General features: G+C 35.8%; 2 protein-coding genes across 6 annotated transcripts in view; one reads left to right on the top strand and one right to left on the bottom strand.

Moving 5' to 3' along the window:
* The window catches only part of LOC109042599 (NADP-dependent malic enzyme), an 85,430-nt gene extending 70,442 nt beyond the window's left edge, over positions 1-14,988 (top strand). For 3 of the 5 annotated variants that reach the window (XM_019059446.2, XM_019059449.2, XM_019059448.2), the window contains exons 3-11: positions 960-1,118; positions 3,494-3,675; positions 4,771-5,080; positions 5,679-5,861; positions 6,739-6,964; positions 7,597-7,739; positions 8,712-8,882; positions 9,340-9,463; positions 13,899-14,988. In XM_019059446.2, the coding sequence (XP_018914991.2) occupies positions 960-1,118; positions 3,494-3,675; positions 4,771-5,080; positions 5,679-5,861; positions 6,739-6,964; positions 7,597-7,739; positions 8,712-8,882; positions 9,340-9,463; positions 13,899-14,026 (1,626 nt within the window). In that variant the 3' untranslated portion in view covers positions 14,027-14,988. Of the gene's footprint in view, positions 1-959; positions 1,119-3,493; positions 3,676-4,770; positions 5,081-5,678; positions 5,862-6,738; positions 6,965-7,596; positions 7,740-8,711; positions 8,883-9,339; positions 9,464-11,318; positions 11,466-13,898 lie in introns of all 5 variants that reach the window. The other 2 variants (XM_019059447.2, XM_072300145.1) reach the window with 2 other exon arrangements.
* Positions 14,989-15,533: 545 nt separating this feature from the next.
* LOC109042633 (uncharacterized protein C16orf52 homolog A) lies at positions 15,534-21,238 on the bottom strand. The gene is made up of 3 exons (XM_019059506.2): positions 20,827-21,238; positions 18,576-18,788; positions 15,534-16,415 (listed from the first exon to the last, which is right to left on the bottom strand). The coding sequence occupies exons 1-3, from the start codon at positions 20,927-20,929 to the stop codon at positions 16,228-16,230; spliced, it is 504 nt and encodes a 167-aa protein (XP_018915051.1). The 5' UTR covers positions 20,930-21,238; the 3' UTR covers positions 15,534-16,227.
* Positions 21,239-23,087: the final 1,849 nt, after the last annotated feature.

Raw genomic sequence — 23,087 nt, 5'->3', positions numbered from 1 at the left:
AGGTCTGACCTCTCATTTAAGCGCTGCCGCTCAAATTGCACTACAGTTCCATGCAAGAATACCTTGCCGCGGCAGCGTTCATGCCATTCATAGTGAGAATAATGGCCCCATTGAAAGCTCTCATCGTCGCAAAGGTCGTGCGTGGATGGTTAGCGGATCCAGAACGCTCTCGCGCTCCAGTAAAATTGCTTCGATTTTCTCACTCAAATGCAAATCATCAAAGGTCTTCATCTGAACGATATTTTAATTTGTTTCCATTAAACTTGGAAGCGAAATCTGACCTGTAATTATTTTTTTTACATGTTGCCTCTTCAATCAATACTGCAAGCTCTCTGACCCCTCAATTTGCATTTTTTGCAGCAAGTTTCCCGCACTGCCGCGCTGTGCGAAGGAAAAATGTCATATGAGCATTCGAATGTCGCTAAATTTCTCTCAGAAAATATTTATTTTTGAAGAAAGTTATGAATATTTTTCCTTGGAATTTTCAGATACTTTAGATCAAATTACGAACGAAATTCCCTAAAAATTCGAAGGAAAACTTTTACAAATCTTGAAAATTCGTGATTTGTCAAAGGGAGTTTATAAACCCGCCTGAAGCTTATGTAGCGTTTTTCCCTAGCAGAGCGGCGTAGCCCCTTCTCCCTCCTCCTCGATAGGGTTTCAAACCGAAAACTTCAGTTAGCGACAAGGACTGAAGTTGTATTCATTTAATCAATTTTTGTGATAAAGAATAGATTTTCATCAATGAAGATTTGTACGAGTGACCCGGATTTTTACAATATTAATAAGGCGATAGCAGCATCCTCAATGCCACACCGTAACATGCATCAATTAAAAAAAGTTCCTCTTATGAAAAGGAAAAAAAACTAGAGAATCGGCGGAATGAGGAAAGGAGAGCGTGTCTATGAGGATGGATGACATTAACGCGGACTAATTGGCGGTGTTTTTGCTTTTTGCAGGGCATGGCATTCACCCTAGAGGAGAGGCAGGCTCTTGGAATCCACGGCCTCATCCCACCTAGATTCAAGACCCAAGAGGAACAATTAGAGCTTTGCAAACTCAGCGTGGAAAGGTATGACGACCCGCTCAACAAGTACATCTACCTGATGGGTCTCCAGGTAAGTTTGCTTCTCCAGCATGTCCTCTTGTAATTATCGTGATGTTTTATTTAATTGATAACATCAATTAATTTTTTATGGATTCATACAATCCAAGGTCAGTAAAACGTAGGTCCCAAGTAGCATTTTTCAAATAGAAAATATCTAGGTTTTTTTTTTTTTTTTTTTTTTTTTTTTTTTTTTTTTTTTTTTTTTTTTAAAATTAAGTTGCGAATGTCAATAGTATGACGAAAGAAAGGCTGCCGAAGAAGATGCTTGATGGGGCTCTTAATGGAGATGTTGCATGTGTGAGGAATTTGCGATTTGACTATTGATTCTTTTGTAAAAGTTGCGGAGAAAAACTACGATGGTGCCACTTGTTTTCTCTGAAATTCAACTCCCATGCTCAAAAAAATGCTCTCAGTTGAGGCCGATATGGAGGGGATATCCCACGCTATCCTGAGAGTCCACGAGGAGTATTAAGAGTCACGTAGTTGTATAAAGTGTTTGATCTTGATGTAGATCAAGTCAAACTCTTTATGCGAAGATAGGGAGCATATGCATTGACAGGGCTGCCGTGGTTTCAGTTTTTTAGTCCCAATTAAATGTGGTTAGCCCTGGTCAATGTATTTGTTCCCATCTTTGCATAGAGAGTGGTCTTGTGTGAGGGTGGAATCTACAGGATAGTGTGGGACATCCACCTCCATTTTGGCCTAACTGAGAGTCCTTTTTTTGGCTTTGAAGTTGATTGTCAGGGAATACCAGAGGCACCATCGTGTTTCTCGCGGGCGACTTTTACAAAAAAAATCAATTTTCAAATCGCAAATTCCTCACACATGCAACATCTCCATTCAGGGTTTTTAATTCATGACATAATGAACCCCCAGATAGGATTTGCTTCGATAGTGTATCCACTTTGTCTGCAGCGAACGAGGACATAGTACATATATAACTCAAGAAACAAATCGATGACCAAATTTCAAAACCGCGTAACTCCATTGCGATGCTTCAAAATTTCCGTTCCTTTTTTTTTTCGGAGAGAAACAAGGCAACTATATTGCTTGAAATACGTACGGAATATTCTACCAATAGAGCAGACAAATCATGGAAGCTTTCAAGACATTACGCTGACTAGATTTCTGAGGGAAAAAATGAAGTATGACGGGACGTCTGCAACGTCGCAAACGGAGATACGTGGTTTTGCACTGTAGCCATCGAAATATCTCTATGTGCAGAATATACGCAACTCAACCCGTGAAGGATTAGGAAAATGACCCTGTCCGAGAAGAGAAATTGAAGCAATGGAATCTTTCCGATGAAAGATTAAATCGAGGGTTTTGGAGGACAAGGCGCATTTAAGTGCAGTTCTTGAAAAAATTGAAGTATTTTCATTTTAAGCACCTGAAGCTGTCTTAAAGCACATACTGTGAAAAATTAGCTCCCAAATTCCAATTTTTAAGCATCAAAAAGTCAGTTTGCACTTTCTTTCGACTATAAGGATCCATGTAATTTCGGAACCTCAAACAAGTATTACTCAAAATAACAAAAACTGCACTTATGAGCCTTGTCCTCCAAGCCCCTCAATTGAACTTTCGATTTTTCGGACCGTAACTGTTCCTCTTTACAGCTATGAACGCAACTAACTCGAAAGCTAATCTCGTCGTCAGAATTACCTTCACTCACAGGGTAGGCAAAATGCGTTCACTTGGGCTTGAATTAATGGTGCCGAAAATGAAGGAGCGTGATTTCATTGCATTTTCGCAAAATTTCATACGACAGTCATTAAATACTCAGTAATTGTTTCAATCTTTCAAACATTCTCTTATTTTGATCTTTGGTTTATGAGAATTTCCGGACTTTTCAATGTAAAACGTGCACTCGTTATTATCCTGATAAAATTGACCAGTAGATCACCGGCAAAATGCCGATGAAACAATTAAATTTTCTACTTACCTCAACTGACAGCGGTTAAATCTTTTACTGACATCAGTTAAAATCAGTAGAAAACATTTCAACAGTGTTCCATCGGTCAGTTTTAGCAGGGTAGGTAGACGTAAAGAAAAAAGTCGCCAGTTAAGTAAAACTGTGCGACGTTGGCATTATGTTCGCTAGGCCCTCTGGGTATCTATCAGGAACTACAATCCCTGGCTCATCCGTAAATCATTTACGTGCATAGGGGAGTTAATGGCACATGCGTTGTTTCTAAATTGAACCAGGAATTGTAGTTCCTGATTGCAAATTGTAGTCCATCAGGTACTTTTATTTTCGCTGCTAAAACAGTACAGAGACCTTAAATATTATACTTGATTCTTCCGATAGTGAGTTTACTCCTCTTTTCTAAATGTGTCTTCTTGAATTTTCCTCGGGCTAACATGATAACATGATTTCGGTTGCAGGACCGAAACGAGCGGCTTTTCTACCGATTCCTGTCGGAAAATGTGGAGCAGATGATGCCGATAGTGTATACTCCGACTGTGGGACTTGCCTGCCAGAAATACGGTCTCATCTACCGCAAACCGCGGGGTCTCTTCATCACCATCCACGATAAAGGCCACGTCTACGAAATCCTTCGTAACTGGTAACATCCTTGTCTTTCACGCCCTCGAAATTCTTATCACTATTCCAAATCTCATCAAACCCAAGTCATAAATTCATTTTTCAAATTTTCCTTTTTCAAGATCATTTGTATTACATTTTGCAATAAGGAACCACTATGTCCAGCTCTTCCACAAAAGCACCTTCCTGCATAGGGAAACCAATGGCTCACGTACGCTCTTTCCAACATGAGCCAGAAATAGTGGTTCTTTATTGCAAAATGTGGTCCATTCGTACTCTAGCTCTATGACACTCTAAAGTGGATTGCATTTTGCAAAAAGGAACCACTAGTATTGCAATGATGCTAAGATTGTGCGACTTCATCTTTTGCAATAAAATTGCGGAAATCGTGAAAAACTTTGAAATTTAGATGGTAATTTTTGTCTTAAATTTACAGTTTTTAGCAAGTAAAATAGAAACTATTAATGGATAATCGGGTTTTTCCTCCAAGACAAAAGAAGTTGCACAATCTTAGCAACATTGCAATGCTAGTGGTTCCTTTTTGCAAAATGCAATCCAAGTTGTCACACCCCAAGTATCAAAAATGGTGCTGGTTTGAAACAATACTTTTCCCTATCTGTTTCCTACACTGAAGCAATGTAATATTAAAGAGTCCTCAACGCGCTTCGGCAGCATTGCCGCATCCGCAATTTGATGTGGGGTCGATTGCCCGCCAAACGCAAACCTTTAAATTATTATTAGTGATCGCCTTTTTCTCGAGGAGTTTTTTCTGTATTTTCTCGGGAGAACTGGCCTATTCCAAATCTCTAACTTGGTTGGATTAAAAGTTAGCGGGTGGGTCAGGGTCTTTCCAGACACCCTTTAGAAGCTGTTGTCAAACTAAAAAAGTTGTAGTGTAAATCAGTTGGTGTGGTTTGAGTCATTTTATTTAGTTGTCAGGGATGGTGAGGGGGAAGAGTCATATCCGACTACATAAAAGTTAAAGATTGTGACCCAACAAGTGCATTTTTCAGGGTTGGATCGTGAAGTCATATGACCTCCCGTTCCTTTTTATCTACTTAAGTCCATTAATTTTTTGATTTGGTCTAAACTGTTTAATATTTTTTTTTCTCTCCAGGCCAGAAAACGATGTGAGAGCAATAGTGGTAACAGATGGAGAACGTATTTTGGGACTTGGTGATCTGGGTGCCTACGGTATGGGAATCCCAGTAGGTAAACTGGCACTGTACACTGCCTTAGCCAACATCAAACCATCACAGTGTCTGCCCATCACACTGGACGTCGGTACGAATACTCAACAGCTGCTTGATGACCCTCTCTACATTGGTCTTAGGCACAAGCGAGTAACTGGACAGGAATACGATGACTTCATCGATGAATTCATGCAGGCCGCTGTCAAGAGATACGGACAGAATTGTCTCATCCAGGTGAGTTTCCTTTTGTTTCTCCTAATAATTGCACAATTGAGAGGCATTTTCAGTGATGCTGCCGCTTTTCTAAAAATGATTTACTCAGATGGTGTAACTTTGGAAAAATTTGTTATTTTTTTCTCAAATCATTTGAATTTGTCATTTATCACAGTTAGTAAATTCTACACAGTATCTGCACCTACTCAATATGTGGGGCATTTGGTTATAAGCTACAGGTTTGAAATCAGGAATTTTTTGTGCGATAGGGAGATCCAGACACTTCGAAAGGGGGGATGGCGGGGGGGTCATACGCCCTCTATGCCCCTCTGGATCTGCCTATCTTTTGTGCACCTTAAATAAAAAATTGTTTGACGAATTTGCTTTCCGTTTTCTTCTTCAAATTTCTCAGTGCCTCTTTGGCTAAAGATGCATATGAACCGCTAGCTTTTATGGTATTCATTAACCTGATGCCTCAGTTTTCTGTTGCAGACAATGTCCTATTTTAAAAGACGATCTTGTCATTCCGTTTTATTTACTGTGTTCTGCAACCTTCATACCCTCTTAACTCACATGTGAATCATTTTTCAATATGATTGGTTTGATCACTTTGTTTCAGTTCGAAGATTTTGGAAATCATAACGCCTTCAGATTCTTAGACAAATACCGTGATAAATATTGTACATTTAATGATGACATTCAAGGAACAGCATCAGTAGCAGTTGCTGGTTTACTAGCATCTCTAAGGATCACGAAAACTAGGCTTTCGGATAATGTTATTCTTTTCCAAGGAGCTGGAGAAGTAAGTAATTTCTAGTCCATCATTTATTAAAAATGTATCAACAGAAAGTTATCACATTGCACTCACGTTTTTTTCTTACTGACATGCTTTTGTCATCAGTATTATTGTCAGTAGTGTTTTTTCATCAATATTGACAGAATTTAGTCACGGTTTTTCAAAGTTTCAAAGCTGTCCATAGGTTGAAGTATATCTTCAAATCTAAGGTTTATACCCAACAAATTTGAGAAGTTTTTCCCAATTCTCTGAGTCTAGTAGTAAAGAGGAAGAACAATTGATGGCCAAAGTGCGGAACTATGTATCTCTGTTTGTAGTTTTTGACATTGTAGACTTCTTGTCATACTTCTTGTATTTTTTCTTTGGAAAATTAGTCAACATAATTTCTTGAAAACTTCTCTGTTTTTTTTTCTTTCTGCAAGCAGAATCTTCCGATAGGTACATGTCAAGCTCTAAAGTTGGCTTGTTTTTCGGCAAAAAAATTAAATAGGAGTAAAAATATTGAATCATTGCAATGTAGATACATTGTTTTGTTCTTTGGCCACTGAGATGGAATATCTATATCACCAGAGGATCTTTCTGCTATTCAATTGATAAGCAGGAACTGCTGGGACCTATTGAAGCAAGCCAAAGCTTGTATACTCTAAGACTTCTCACCAGTTGATGGGTAACTGCAAAATTACTGCGGAAGAAAATCCTTTCCTTTCAGCAGAATAGAACTCTCAAAGAATTAACGAAGACAATTAATGCGCTGACAATCGTAGGTACAATAAAATCTATAGGCAGGAGGTACATAGATATGATCTCAATTTGAGGTTATTGTTTTTATTTTCCTTCCTCTTTCAAGTTTTCTTGTCATAATTATTTTTTTCTTCATCAACAGGCCTCATTAGGAATTGCAGAATTGTGTGTGATGGCCATGCAAAAAGAAGGCACCTCTGTACAAGATGCTCGTGATAAGATTTGGCTGGTAGACTCCAAGGGTTTGATTGTTAAAGATCGACCAGAAGGAGGTGTCACTGGACACAAGACGCGTTATGCCAAGAATCATCCTCCTGTCAAGACCTTAGGAGAGGTTGTAAAAAAAATTAAACCATCTGTGATCATTGGTAAGTTTTCTATAATTTCTAGTTTGATGTATAAAATTGCTTATTTTAGTATTTTTAAAGACATTGTTCTGTCTTCCATTGCAAGGGACTAAAGTTTGCGTGCAATAAATGTAAGGTGGGGAAATAATCTTATGACAGAAACATTGTTCCTGGCTTATTTGATACACACCAACGAATAGAAAGATCTCATATTTTAATGAGATTTTCTCAATTTTTCTAAATTTCACGTGTATTCATCAAGTTTTTTCTCAATTTCAATCGGATTGTAAAACATGTAATTATTCCTAGTAAAACCTTTTAGCACTCAAAAATCTCAGTGGAACCAATATTTGTAATCGATTACTTCATGATAAAAACAAATTTTTAAAGACTAAGGCAGTCTGTAAGTGTCTCTGTAAATTTGTTCAATTGTAAGTTTACAATAAAAAAGAAACATTAAAAAAAACCTTTTAATGAATGTCGCTAAAATTATGGAAGAATGTTTGTAATTTTTTACTGGAGTAATTAAAGAGAATAGGCCACCTATGCTTGATTTGTGATAAAGCAACTCTGGGCAACTGTTTGTGTGGCTTAAGACAACTTAAGCCCGAATAATTCATAAAGATCTAACAATGCTGTTTTTGTCCTCATAGGTGCCGCAGCAATTGGTGGTGCTTTCACCCCTGAAATTTTGAAGGACATGGGAACCTTCAATAAGCGTCCAGTTATTTTCGCTCTCAGTAATCCAACCAGTAAAGCTGAGTGCACCGCTGAACAAGCATACACATATACTGATGTGAGATATTTTTCATTTAGTTTTGTTTTTAATGATGAAAATCAATAATTTTTTCCCAAAATTTACAAATTATTAGTAAGAACAATGGTAAAAGTGAAAAGGAAGTTAAGGAAATAATCATGTGTATAACACTCTGCCACGCATCTGCATTAATGGTGTAAGAAATAAGTAGTTTCGGACAAAATGATAAATATTAGTACTCAGCAACAGAATCAAATATCCTCTCCACGCAAGTGTACAAAATAAAGTGTAGAAGTTTTGTGTAAAATTTTCATGAGCTGATAAGAATTCTCAATGCTGTGCATATGACCAATAGGAAATATTGAAATAAAATTTGTTTCCAATGAAATTCCCCCAAGATTTCGGGGACAAATTTTAAGCCTGATTGAAAGTGGTTGCTGAGAAGTTATTGGTAGGGCTCAGGAATATTCATTGGTCAAAGGCTACTATTGTCATTATATTTTTGCTAACCGGAAGCATATTAGTTTTTCCTTAAAAAGGATTTTCTGGGTTTTATTTGCTTCATTTTGCTACAGGTAGTGTCATCCTTTTTTAATTCAATAGTTTCTATAGATTTTTTTCCTCTTTGGATTTTGGACTAGACTTCCATGCTTTAAATTTTGATCATCACGGTTTTTGCATGATAAGGCAAAATTTGACTACATTTTGCAATCAGAAACTACCATTTCTGGCTTATCCGTTAAAACACGTACGTGCATTGAGAAAATAATGGTACCTTTATAGTTTTTATACTAAGTCAGAAATTGTACTCCCTTATTGCAAAATGTAGTCCAATTGGAACGAACTGCGGTGCCTCATCTAATCATTATGACTGTCTTTTAGTCAAAAAGTTATTTTACCCCTCAAAACCGCAGTAGCCCTTGTAGCACACCTCAGCACATTTACTCTTAACTGCCTTGAAGTAAACCATGTTTGGCATCAACGGCTTAAACTTATTATCACTCATTACAGGGCAAAGCTGTCTTTGCTAGTGGATCACCATTTGACCCTGTCACATACAAAGGTCAAAAGTTTGTCCCAGGACAAGGAAATAACTCATACATTTTCCCTGGTGTAGCGCTTGGTACAATTTGCGCTGGAATTAGACACATTTCTGATGAAATCTTCCTCATTGCTGCTCAGGTATTACTGATTTTAATTATCATCAGTTTTAAGAAATCTTCAGTTTTCATGTCACAGTTTTTTCAGTAATCCTTTAAAATCCTTCCTCAGCCTAGAGATATACTGGATTTCTCTTCCTTTTTTGCTCAACTCGCAGAAAATCTTAGGAAGCTCTTCTTAGTATATTTACACTTGGTAATTTTTTGATGGAACAAAGTCACGTCTTAAAGTAATTTTAAATTACTTATCAGAAATATATCCAAACTCGTCTAATCCTAATCCTAATACTAATGAAATCCATCTTTTGATAGATTTCTGTTAAATTTTTATTCGGATACTTTCCTTAAACTCAAGTGTGTAACTTTCCAGTATCTAGATCCAAAATTATTTTAATGTTTTTTATAAAAGAAGAAAGAGAGGGGGGCGAATTTGCCTAACTAAGAAGTTTATTGATTCAACCATAAATTTTTCATTTCAGTGTCTTGCTGCTTTAGTAACAGATCATGACCTTGAAATTGGAAGCCTGTACCCTCCGCTAGAGACCATTCAATCGTGTTCATTGAAAATTGCTGTAAGGATCGCTGACTTTGCTTATGAGAAAGGTACAACCACTCTTTCATTATTTTTATGCATGAGTTATCAGTCAGACGTTTTAAAATATTGGGACTGGGTATTCTGCATTTAAGAAAATAATAGGTTCATTGAACAGAGTCTTATTAGAATAATCTTCTCACTGCGTCCAGAATATAGTGAAAAAATCGTAGGGAAGAGACTATACCGATAAATCTAAAATTATTGCATAGGTGATTGTCACGCCGGCTTTTCTTTTAAAAAAGTTAAGCCACCAAGTTAAGAAAGTGTTCTTGAAATTATGTTTTCCAACTGGTCTTTATGCATTTTTTTAATTCGCTATAAGTTGACTCCAGAGACGGAGGAAAGAATTATTGATTGGAAGTGATGAAACAATAGAATCACTATGACTTGGAATCTTGTGCGCTCCAACTATATATTGGAATATATCCCATTTCATTCTCTCTTGCATTTTAGGCTTCTGAAGTTTTACTGCTCAATATCTGACCTAACTGCATGTATTGCATATAATTTAAAAATAAGTACCATTATAAAGAGCCAAAAACTCGCATGTTATACATGCATAAGTTTGGTAAAATCTGCCAAGGGCTTATGCCAAAATAATGTCTTGAAAAGAAGATTCTTTTTTTGAACCAGCTTTTCTAACGCTTCAAATCCTTACACTGAAATAATTATTGTTGTTCGTTGTTTTAAATTTTTTTCCAGGATTTAAGTGTGAAGGATAAATAATTGTGTCGTGTGTCAGGATAGTTTTTTTTTTGTTTGTTTTATGTTTAAATAGGAGTCATTTGGAAAATAAGGTTCCTTCCTTATTGCGCAAGCAAGAAAGATTAAACAATTCTTACTTTGAGCTCTCAAATTAGCCTTAAATTAAAAACAAGTTTTAATATCCCTTGTTCAGGGTTTAAAATTCTTTCATTAAAATGCACCTTTATGCCCTTTACCCATCTACTGGCATAAATATGTACCCCGTTTCTTGCAATTCAATCTTCAAAATACCTAAGAGCATTTTTTGGTAGAAACTCCCATACAATTATTTGACCCAACAAATTTACAATTTTTAGACCAAAATTGCTCTCTTTAAAGAGTTTTCTTTGTGAATCAAAGTCCTGTATTTTTTTGTGAATAATGTCCTTGCATGTGGATATACTTTATTTTTTTTAAAAAAAAAAAAAAAAAAAAAAAAAAAAATGCTTTTATAAAATGTTTTAGTCCCTCCCAATTCAAGGAAATAAAAAGTAGAGAATCTTACTTTTGAAATGACTCAAATATCAATCAGTCTTGTTCACAAGAAATTCGTTGCTGTGTTAGTGTCCGTGCATCCTGCTTATTCTGAAGTTTTCAATCTAATTTTGATCTGCTGAGTTACGTATATCAACTCAGGAGAGCTTGAGTTTTTAAACACACACTGTGATTGGGGCAAGAGAACTTGAGAATGATTTACCTACTCTTTGTCATTCGGATTTTAGAGACCAGTAGGTGGATTATTGAAAGTTTACAGCAGGACGATAAGCCATCGAAATCCTATTTATTGCATGGTTAAGATAGGGCTGTATCTTATATTGTCATATCGACATATAATCAGATTCAATAATCAGGCCACTGGTTTCATTTGCACATCGTCTCGCTGAAACCATTTTTTAGTGTAGCCGCCAACTTAATACGCATAAATTATCACAAGGTGCAATAGCAATTCTTGCTGCAAAATTGCTGGTCGTATTTCCACAATTCTTTGCAAGGTTGCAGAAATGTCATCGCAACATTACTTTGCTGTGCTAGAACTGGAAGGAACATGGGCTTTAATCACCTTTCATTAATTTTCTAATGTATTCTTGTGGAGTATTCATGATAAATGATTTTCAACAGGCTGGGCCTCAACGTATCCTCAACCTTCGGACTTAGAAAGTTTCATCAAAGCTCAACTTTATGATTACCATTATTCGTCTGCTGTTCCTAAAACCTATGACTGGCCAAAGCTTTAAAGTCAAGGTTTTACAAGGTGATAAAATGCAGGTCCCTGCTTTCTATTGTTTGGTTTGCACTGTAGAAATTGTGCGTGTATTTTTGCCAACAAGGGAGCTCTCTATAGGGTGTCCCTTATTTTTTAAATTTGCGAATTTCAAGTTGGTCAACCTCTCAAAAGTTTCTATATGATGTGAAAACACACCTGCTTTTTTGATAAAAAATTAAAAAAAGTTGAAATTAAAAAAAACTTGAAATTCGCAAATTTAAAAAATAAGGGACACCCTAGCTCTCTACCTTTCCTCAGATATCTTTTCTCTGAAAATAAAAGTATTCTAGGAAAGTAATGGGACTTCCTGTGAATTATTTTTGCACAAATGCTTTATCATGTTTGGATGATCTGTGTCCTTGTCAAAACGTCACATCACTGGTAGAAGTACATCCAGGAAATGGATGATCATCTTTTTCATATTAGTTAGAGTCAATCGTAGAACATAGTCATCTGCTTATCTATGTGGTAATTAGTTGTTCTGTATTTTCTTTGTATCTCCTTTTTTTTCCTGTGTGTTTTAATGTGTTTAACTGTAGTAGTATTCACCTTGCTGTAACTTTTTTTTTATTATTATTTATCGCGTGTGGTTTGGATCGAACTTCATCGGTTGTTCTCACTTGTTCTGGAAAAACCTCTCGTTTTCTAAAAAAAAACACATTTTGTTCTATTGACTTAAAAGTTTGAAAAGAACTTTTTGAATCGTTTGCCATTACAACAGCCTGAGGCTTTGAAAAAGTGACACCCAAAAAGTAATTCAATTTTAGAAGTTTGGTAACACTATTTTGTCAAAAGCAGTGAAATAGGAGACACACAAATTTTTTGTGCCTCCTCTTTCCTTTTCTCTTTTCTTAATAAAAATCACTCTTATTTTGTCAGCAATTAAAAAATATTGGAGCTGAAATTTGATGTATCTGCTTTTGATGGGATTGACAGTTAGGCATCAAAACCCGAAAACATTTAATGATTTAGACTCATAACTTGTAAGTTTATGTTTCTCTTTTGGAAATTTTGCTCTGGTAGTTGAGGTTTCTTTTCCAGAATATGTCATTTAATGAAAAGTTATAGGTTTTCACTCTGTATTGTATATATAATGTATCTAGAAGTATTACTGAAAGCGTTCGCTTTTCAACTTTTTTTTTTTTTTTTTAAATGGTTATGCACTCTTTGTTTCACAATTTTCATAGAGTATAGTCATGCAGTTTTAATTATAATTTTTGTTCACCATCCTATTTTCTCTTTTGGGCTGAACATTGCATGCTTTTGTTAATTCAGCCATGACTTGAAATCTCAACAATAGATAGGGTTCTACAAAGCAGATCCTAAAAAGGTCTGAAAGGGATGGATAAAGTTGCATACCGACTACATCTTACAGTAAAATCTCTCTGCTTTAAAACCATTCAATTATCCGAAGATCACTCTATCCTGATGTCGACAGAGTGACCCCATACCTCATAACACTGTTGCATGATATTTTCTGTGGCCATTCCTCTGGCCATTCCATAATTCATACCATTAAGTTGCATGTGCATGAATAATTTGTTTTTTTTTCTTCTTTTCTGTCTCGTAATGAATCAGCTCAAAGGCTTGTTGATATATTGACCTGGCAATCCTTTTTTAGCCGATCGTTGGAAGCATTCCTTTTCAAATTTCCTAAGTGTTGCATTGTGCCTGATCAGAGAGATGTAATATTACCCATGAAAGCCGTCTGCATTTACTGAAATTGATTGTCAAAAGTTTAGACAATAGACCTGCACTCATGGAAAGTTCAACGAAATCAATCACTACAAGTTTTTTTGTTTTGTCTTCAGAAATTGAAAGTTCCACTATTCCTTCACATTGAAAGTTGAGTTTGCTTGGAAAATGCCATAATGCAATTCATCAGAAATTTGCCTCAGTTTAGACTTTTTTTTTCTTTGGGAATTCTTTAGTCCATATCGCTACATCTGTCTCCCTGTAACATGCACTTTAAGTGTTAATAACTATCGATGAGTAGCTAAAGAAATTACTTTAAAATTAACTCATACCTACAATACATTCTGTTTAATTTTGCAAGATAAATCATTTTGCAAAAACTAATTTTTACTCCTGCTCACTTCCATGATGTCTTAATGGCTTACGATGATAAACTTTTTGATTTGCTTGGTGCTGAAGAGCCAAAGGCAGGAAAGCTTTTGAGCCACTGAGTTTAGGTCTAGCTAAAAGGTCCTCAAGTTAATGGCTTCCGCAGGAATTTGAGACATACAAGTTCAGCTTCAAACAAGATTATCAAAAAGTAGAGCTGTATATTTTCAAAATTTTGAAAGATCTGACTTTTCTACCACATGTTTTTTTCATGCATCTATAAGTAATTAAACACGATAGATGTTTAATTTAATCTACCGCACGCTCAAGTAGTTTCTGTATTAATAACTTCAATCCTTACGCTTTTTCAGGAATTGCTGCCACATACCCAGAGCCTGAAGATAAGGAAGAATTCGTCAAATCGAAACTGTATGATTATTCCTACAGTTCCTCTGTACTGCCAGTAAAGTACAGTTGGCCACAGAACGCTATCAACTGACTATGCAAGCTGTGAAACTAATGTCCTCTCAAAAAAGTGTTCAACTCGTTTCCTCTTTGTTGTACATAATCGAAGATTCCAATGGCATGTTGAAGGGTTGCATTTAGGTACCTAATTGTGTTTCCGAAGCCTTTTAATGCATCGGTTTTTACATTTCCATAATCTTTTGTATTTTAAAAATGATGCTTCTCTTAATTAAATATAAGTTATTCCACCATACTCTTCTTAATATCTATTAATGAATATATATAAAAAAAAAAAATACCGTAAATCTTTTTCTCCCAATGTTTTTGAGTATTCCAGTCAGATCTTAAACTGGGCTGAATGGTTAGCTGTTTCGTTTTACTTTCCCTGTAAGAGGATATTGTCCTTTGATATTTTTTGAGCCTCGAACAAATTCAGTTCAGTAGGACTATTTATCATTTCATTTATTTATTAATTTACCTACTCATTCATTACATAATCTAACTCCCGGAGTTTCTTCATGGGCCAGCCTAGAAGGCTCCTACAATTTTTATTTAAATTTTTTTGAAATCGACATGTATTTTAACCTTTCAAGAGCTGAAGCCAGTAAAGATAAGGCTTTCAATAGATTCATTGAAAAGTTAAGATGAAATATTTTTCCAAGCTTAACGTTTCAGATTTTTACATGTGATTTTTTAAATGGCTGTGTCAGTTTCAGGAACGCTAAACTTGACTCATTTTGTTGTTCTTTTTAAAGTAAATATCAGCATTAAAGAAAAATGGAGCTCCTTGTATCTATGTTGGTTTTGTCCCTCAAATACTTAATAAGTGTTTCATTTAAACCTTTTTTTGCTTCAATTGTTTTTCCTTTCATTTTTAATTCATTGTAATCATCTTATTTTTTTGAACTGTTTTTGGAAAGTTTTGTTTTTGTTATTCAATTATTCTGTTATCTTTTTTTTATGTATCTACCGTAATAAAATTACTTCATGCTCTAAGTTGGATTTTTATTTTTTAAATACAATTTTTTTGGGTGAGTTTTCCATCTTTTTTACTGAATTGTAGACATCCAAGATATACTCAGTTGTCCCTCTCTGGACAGAATATATCTGAATATATGGCTGATTATTTAAAGTTTAAAGCAGCCTAATAAGACATAGAATTGCGGTATATTTCATGGTTAGGATAGGGCCATGTCTTCTCTTGTCAGGCTGACGTATTTTCAATAATCGGGCGGTAACAGTGTGTTACCAAACTTCTCAAATTTTGGCAATTTTTATTTTTTTTTACAAAAAAACTGAAGAATAGAATCACTTCAAAATTTTACTAGATATTCCCTTCGTCATTCAGATTAACCCTTAAGATGTTTGTGAAAGTGTTAAATTTTAAAGTCTGTCAATCTAGTATCTAAACTCAAATGGAGCTTGTGATATTCTTCCTGAAGAAAGATGACCTGTCTAACGTGAAATTTGTCGTCAAACTTCGTCCTAACAACGAGTCTTCTGAAGGAGAGGAGGTTCATGTAAATATTTAAAACAAGTAATTGATTACAAAAGGTCATTTAATTTTTTTTAGTTTTGATCAATAGGGACTTGGCTATTTACAGTACTTGCCCATCATACAAGGTGTTTATGAATGAAAACAAAATATATAACACACCTCTGTCTGACCACTAAAACCAGAGAGAAAGAACAGTTCCCACTTAAAAATATTTACATGTATACATTATTTACAACGATGGCAATGAACTATAAACAATGATTTCGTTTTCGATATACTTATAATTTAAATAACAGCACAATTTACAAATAACAATGTCAACATGAGGAACTCAAATTACGAAATTGAAAGGTCAGATCTATGCTAACTCAATGAGGAGGACTATGAAACGAAAATACATTGTCCTCAACTTTGCACTCTTTACTCACTCTTATACGGTAACATGCACACGCAGTTGAATTCAGTGGACTGTAGCTAGTTAGAGGGAGTGAATTTTTATTTCTTCCGCTTATTTTTGGACACTCTTTGCAATTAAAACCTAACAAAATGTACCTCGAGGCAAACCAGCAGGAAAGCATACTTCCAAAAAGATTTCATGGAATGTCTTAAGTTTCTAGCTAAGATATTCATTGACCTTTTTACAAAGGAGATCACAGGTTGTATGAAAAAATTTATGAAAATTTTGAATTGCAAGCGCTTTTAACAATGGCCTACTTGGAGGCATTCAAGAGTGAAGCTCAGAAGTGAGGTAAACATACTTTGCCTGCAAATAACTCTGATATCACAATTATCCAAAGGGAAAGGACAAAGAGGATGTACGATATTCCCACTTGATGACTGTTAGGTAACTGATATGGCTGACCGCCAATTTCATCTATGTGGAATCCCATGGGAAAAATCACAGCTGCCAGGCAGAATAACACCACTGGAAGAAAGAGGAAAAATAGTGAGAACATAAAATGAATGTTTGACAATCAAGTGTTACAGGGTATCAAAATGCTCTATAAAAGCAGTTTCTTTGCTTGTAAGTAATATAAATCTATTAAAGGGTTTTCAACGAATGTGAGATGTTAGCACAGGCTCAGAACTGCGGTAAACCTAAAAGAATCAGACTTTAATTAGAGCTTCATAACCATCTCTGAACTAACTCCTACAGTCTAAGAGTTAGTATGAAAACCATATACATATGGTCACCTACAGGATGATTTGTAAGATGAAAATGAACAACTCAGTAGACTTAAAAAACGAAATTTTGATCACTTTATGTTTAGATTTTGTAAAAGTATTTTTTCCCAGGGTATCATCGAAAGGCACCATTTTTTCAATTATGTAGCAGATGGTGATGAGTCTTCGTTTTATATTCTCCTTTGAAAATATAAGGTAAATTTTCTTACAATTTAAAAGTCATAATTAGAGGGGGAAAAAAAAGAAAACAAGTACATAAGAAGAAAAAAAGGGGCATCAAGGGCTAAAAATGATCCGCTTTGCAAACTTCTTGAGCAAATGAGATTATCATTGGATTTAGGATTGCAGATTGTCCTAAACTTTAAGAAAACTGAACAGTATCCATCAAGCAATAGGTTTTAACACATTCTTTTGTCATATGTGTTTTATGCTGTGTTCAGCTCATAAACCTGATACATGGATGTTTCCGTGGAGTCATATTTAGCTCATGAGATGTGCACAGTAAGTTAAGTAAGACACTGACATTACTTAACGACAAGCTATGTTGGCAAGCCCAGGAGTAAGGAAATGCCCTATTTTGTAACTCCAGGATCGTAGCAAACCTGAGGCTTAGGATTTTTTCGAGAACACTGACCTTTCTCTTACTCAAACTTTAAAAAGTGAGGCAAACAGTGCATTATATCATGAAATCAAACATTTTTCTAAATAATTGGGCATTTGACCAAGCGTAAAAAATGTCGAATTGCAGTACGAGTCACTTCTCGATTTTAGATAAATTTGCTTGCTTCGGGATTTTTTTTTTTTTTTTTTTTTTTTTACTTAGTATTTTTTTTTTTAGGTCAATTAATTCAGTGGATTCCAGAACCTATTGTTGATATTGAATTTGTCTTATACTCAACAAGCGTTGGATTGTTAGAATATAATCCACCAATAATATTTCTACACGGTAGATGCACCAGTTGTGAACATGTTGATTTAAGAACCAGAAAAATTTCATGCAAAATGCAGTTGACATTAAATATTTCTTTACTCAGTTAAAGAAAAACTAAAATTCTAGCACTTTCATTAAATTTCCTAACTTATTGAAAAAATTGATTAACCATCTGCTCAAAACTGGGGCACTTAGTTTCCTATCATTATTTACTGTAATTTTCTGATGTTAGCAAGTTCACTTCATTCAAGTCTATTTAGTCTATCTTGCCATTTGGCATGAATTAAGTAGATAAATTAAATAGGGCAGATCGATTCGATCTTTAAAGTTAGCGAACACACATTAGTGAACCTAGCGGCCGTGTTGCAAACTGGTTGAACAGAGCAGTTTACATTATCAGCCACGCGAGCGCGCTACTCGGCCAATTTGGCAGTGACGAGCAAAAATAGCCGCGAAATGTTCAAATTGCGAAAATTCCCTGACTTTCACCGGTTTTCGATCGAATTCCCTGACTTTTCCCGGTTTTCCAGACAGTGATCAAATTCCCTGATTTTTCCTGGTTTTCCAGACCTGTAGAAGCCCTGCGTTGAAACTACCAGACCTTGTATGTTGTTTGTGGTATTTAAAAATTTCTGCCTCCATTTTATTTCTCTGAAGGAGAATAAATCAATATCATTCCTTGAAGTTGCCTCAGATTTTTCTTTGCAGTAAGAGGAAAACTCACGGAAGCTTCTGAGAATTGACGTTAAGTAGTTTCACATTGAAAAAATGAAGTATGACAGAAAGTCTGCAACGTCGCAAACCAAGATACTTGGTCTGGTAGTTTCGCCGTCAAAATAAAAAAAAAACACATTGGTATAAAATATTTAAAAGATACAAAAGCCTGGAGAATTGAACCAGAAAAGCCAGCCAGAAAAAAAGCACAAATTCTCTTAAAAAATAGGTTGATTAATGAAAAAAAATACTTACACGCAGTGAATCCTACCCATCTAGCATACGGTACAACATTTCTGTCCCAATATGATGATGTGAGCAAGATTATTGTTGTGGTGATACAAATACAGCCAAGGAAAATGCAGATCAAAGCAAGGAGCCATTCGGGCTGCAATGTTGGAGTGAAGCATATTTGAGGTCGATTGTAGACTGTCATACATGACCAGAGAAGACCTAGGCGTGTTTCTCCTGAAATCACATTCAATTATATTAATTTTCAAGGCAAAATCCACCATAAGAGCACAATGAAAACATTACAAATATTTTTGATAAGTTTTGGTAAAAAAGCCATGCATAATGCCTCTGAGACTGTGATATTTCCCCGATAGAACTCATTTCAGATAAGTTGGCGATTGGTTACTTCCTGTTAGGGAGCGACTGTCTTGCTGTTATCCAATAGCGGTCAAGAATTGATGGAGGGCAATGAGACCCCCATTCACAGATCCATAAAACAGTTTACTGCACTTTACGGTTTAAAATAACTTAACTAGTACAAGTTTTGGTTGAGAAGATTCGTCAAGCTCAAGTGACGTGGACCAACTGGCATGCATAGATCGCATAGATTAGGTAAAAAATCTTAGCATATTTTTAATTTTTGGCAAAAAAAAAGGACAATAGCCCCTGCGCATGAGGCTAAACATTCTAAACCCAAAAATTGGCAAAATTCAGAGAAACAAAAGCAGAATAGAGGAAGGAAAAAACATCGCATTCAATACAGCTATCGATTTCTGTATCGAATGCAAGGTTTTTTTTCTTTACATTACTTATTCTGCTTTCGTTTCTCTGAATTTTGCCAATTTTTGGGTTGAAAATGATTCTTTGAGCTTAGGCGCAGGATTTGTCGTCCTATATATCACTAAAACTTCAAAATCTGCCGAGATTTTATACCTATTTGATGCAATATATCGTATTCCAGTCCAACCATGTCACTGGATCTTAACGAATCACCTTAACAATCTGAGAGGCAAGCAGCCAAAACGTTTAAAAAGAACACAGATTAGTCCAGATCGCTAACATCGGCAGAAGAGCGTGAGTAGTTTTGTGAGCGCCATTGGCGGGCAAATCCATGGGCATTTAAAACTAGGAACCAAAACTGAAATTTTGGCTATTTGCAGCAGATTTTCGGCGGGAGAATACTTCTTTTTCAGATTTTTGTCGGATGAAACGTTCCGAAGAATTCAAGAATTAGTTTCTCAGTAGAATTTATGTGGTTCAATATTTCCAGATTAAAAGATGCAGCACTTTCCCCCTTAATTTGGAATGTCTATCTCTCATCTATTCTGGATGAATCGATCTTCACCGCCAGATTATAATATATCATATTTTTGAAGTTTAAAGCCTTAGAAACCGAAAATTAAAGCAAAATCCTAGCAAAATGAGACTTTTGGTTCCTAGTTTTGAATTCCCGCCAGGCCCCCCATGAGAGCAGTTAATTGCTACCGACTGTTGTAAGAATATTGAAACAGGATACTTAGCATAACAGTACTTGATAAAATCTTATTTGATCAATTACCATTATTACACATTACTATTTATACTTTATTAAAGCTTTATAATCAGATTCAAGAGGAAATTTCTCTCGATCCTGTCAAGTTCTTTCACTATTGGTAGTGCCATCAATTTTCTAAAGTTGCCTTACCTGTAGCAAAATTACTCACGCTTTCTAAGCATTGGCTAGATTGAACGTTAGCGATCTGGACTAATCTGTGCTCACGCTTTCTAAGCATTGGCTAGATTGGATGTTAGCGATCTAGACTAATCTGTGAAAAAAACTGGCATTTGGATGATGTCTCTAGCATCAGATTTGATTGCTGAATCATCCTAGTCCTTGCGGATCAAAATTGATTCTTTAACTTAAAACCATTTACCACACAGTAGAAGCTTAGATCAAGGTCAGGCAATAGCCAGTATTGGCCGTTTTTGTGTTGTTGGTTTCTTTCTTAATTGACCTTCTCATTTTCTGAATCCAACATCATCAAACCTGCTTTTCTTGAATGGAATGAAAGTGTATTAATTGATATCATGAACACCTGGAGCCAAAGTATAGTGGAATAAGTTTCTCAATGGGTACTGTTCGAACCTGAGTACAACCATCTTACTTTGTGGTAACCAGAACAGACGTATTTGTATAAGCCAACATTCCCAGTAATTATGACTTTCTTTCATGGTTTAAAATACCAATTACAAGTGCAAAGCATTAAAATACTGAAGTAGAGTGCCGACTTACCTCCAACGTCTGAGATTATCCAATCTGGCATGGCTAAGCTGACTATCGCAAAAATGTCTGCCAATGTAAAAAGAGTGCCAGCTATTACAGTTAACTTATCCATGATGAAGTTGGGAAGGCTTTACATACTCAGCGACGGATTATAAGTTAATGTTTCACAGTTACCGTCGATAACTGAGAACTGGAGCATTCTCGAGCCTCCCTAAACAAACTGTAACTTTCACCATGGTACAACAAACTGACACTTCTCAATAAAAGTTACAAGAGCGGAAACCTCACAATACGCTGGAAGAAAATATTAAAATAACTGAAGAGAAACTTGGATTGAGTTTAAAAAAGAATTGACAGCTATTATTCAAGAATACTTATAAGAAACTTTGGACTTTGGAGGTTAGAAAACATTGTTGTCATGTTGTCATTTGTTTAGATCCGTGTATTTTGTAAACAGACTTTGGTGAGTGGAGGAGGAAGTTGTTAGCGGAGTTGCATACACGAAGTATTGAAGGCATTCCCTTACAGATCCAAAAAGTAAGTGCCGTCAGCAGTTGCTGGAATTGAAAAAATGGGCCAATGAATGTTTTATTACATTTTTGCATACCTAAAGAATTTGACCCAATCATCGCGCGCAATTCGTTCCGGCCTTTTGCAAAGGATTTTGCCGTTTACGAGTGATTAAAATGTACGAATGGGTGCACACTGTACAAGTAAAAAACTCAAGAGCAAATGAATTCAAATTTGCATTATAGGTTTGTCACGTTTTATCAGCGTTTCATATGCAAGATAAAATACATTTCCAAAATTTTCGACACCCTAATTTTTAGATGATCACATGGAAGCGCACACCAAAATTGTAAGTGTGTTAACATCTGTAATTTTACTGAAAAATACTGATGTATGTAGATGTATACCTACTTGGATCATATTTACCAAAAAGGGACCAGCGCGACTACAGTGTTTTTAAAATTACGCAACTTCTACTTCTCTTTTAAAAATACTTAATAAATATGTACCTACAGTACTTATTAAAATTTACAAAATCAGTTTCCTACGAAATTAATAATTTTTTGGTGGGAAGCTGAAGCTATTTGCTATTCCGGCAGATTTTTTTAGACAATTATGAAGAAGCAACTCTCTTACGACACTGTAATTGCACTGGTTCCTTTCAATCAAATTTGATAACTTCAGTGATTGAATACACGACTCAATAATGAATCCTCGCACATTGAAATTTGTAATAATTCGTAGGATTCAACGATGACATCACAACAAGGTCGCGAAAAGAGAGGAGAGATAAAAGACGAGAAGAAAATAGGAAAGAAAAAAACTCAGAACATATTAAGAAATAAAAGCTGACAAGTTTTCCAGGAAATTCCCATTTGATCGGAGGAAATTTGGCAACGCCCGAGTGTTCGTGCGGCGCGGCGGTTTTTCTCCTCGCTTCAGTATTAATATCCGAGCAAAAGAGGATGATATAGGTAATAACGCCTTGATGCAACTATACGTGCTCTATGGACATCCGTGTTGCGTCCTAAAATTTGAAGGCGCCCTGTAATTCTGAAGTATGATGCAGCGCCCGCGGCGACACGCTGCTGCTGTCACGACTCGGTGTGGCGATGGAATATAATATCCTGATTCGTGAGTTGTGAGAATGGTGCAAAAATATTATTCTCTGTTCTCTTGCCTTCATTTTTGTCAGAGAATTTCATCATGCCACATACTTGTAACGGCGCGCCCCATGCGTGCATTATTTCATGGACCAGAGTGACCGGAACGCCTTCCATTTTTTCATATGCAACACGCATGTCCAGAGAGTTCGAATAGTTGTATCAAGAGGTTATTATGAATCCGTTACATCTGAATGCGTTGCCTATTTTGACTGATGAGATACTGGCACAAGAGAGTCCGCCCCGTCTTATTCTACGTGAGTGTCGTTTAAGAAATTGAATTAAAATATGTTGATATCTTGAAGCTGCTAGGGTAAAAACAACTTTAATCGATATTTTCATTTTTATTTCATGGGGCATTTCATCAGAGTGTTAGTAATTTTTCCAACGTACACCCAAATTTCAGTCCGAAACTTAATATCTCATTCTTGAGAGAAAAATCCCACCCGAGCACAATTTTTTCTCTCAAGAGAAAAAAAATTGTGTTCGGATGGGCTTTTCCTCTCTATTATGAGAATTAAGTTTTAGATTGAATTTTGGGCGCACGTTGGCAAAATTACCAACACTCTAAACGAGTCGTGCGTCGACCCGCATTTT

Source organism: Bemisia tabaci, chromosome 4, assembly GCF_918797505.1.
Source record: "Bemisia tabaci chromosome 4, PGI_BMITA_v3".
Taxonomy (NCBI): domain Eukaryota; kingdom Metazoa; phylum Arthropoda; class Insecta; order Hemiptera; family Aleyrodidae; genus Bemisia; species Bemisia tabaci.
This window is presented reverse-complemented; position numbering and strand designations above follow the sequence as displayed.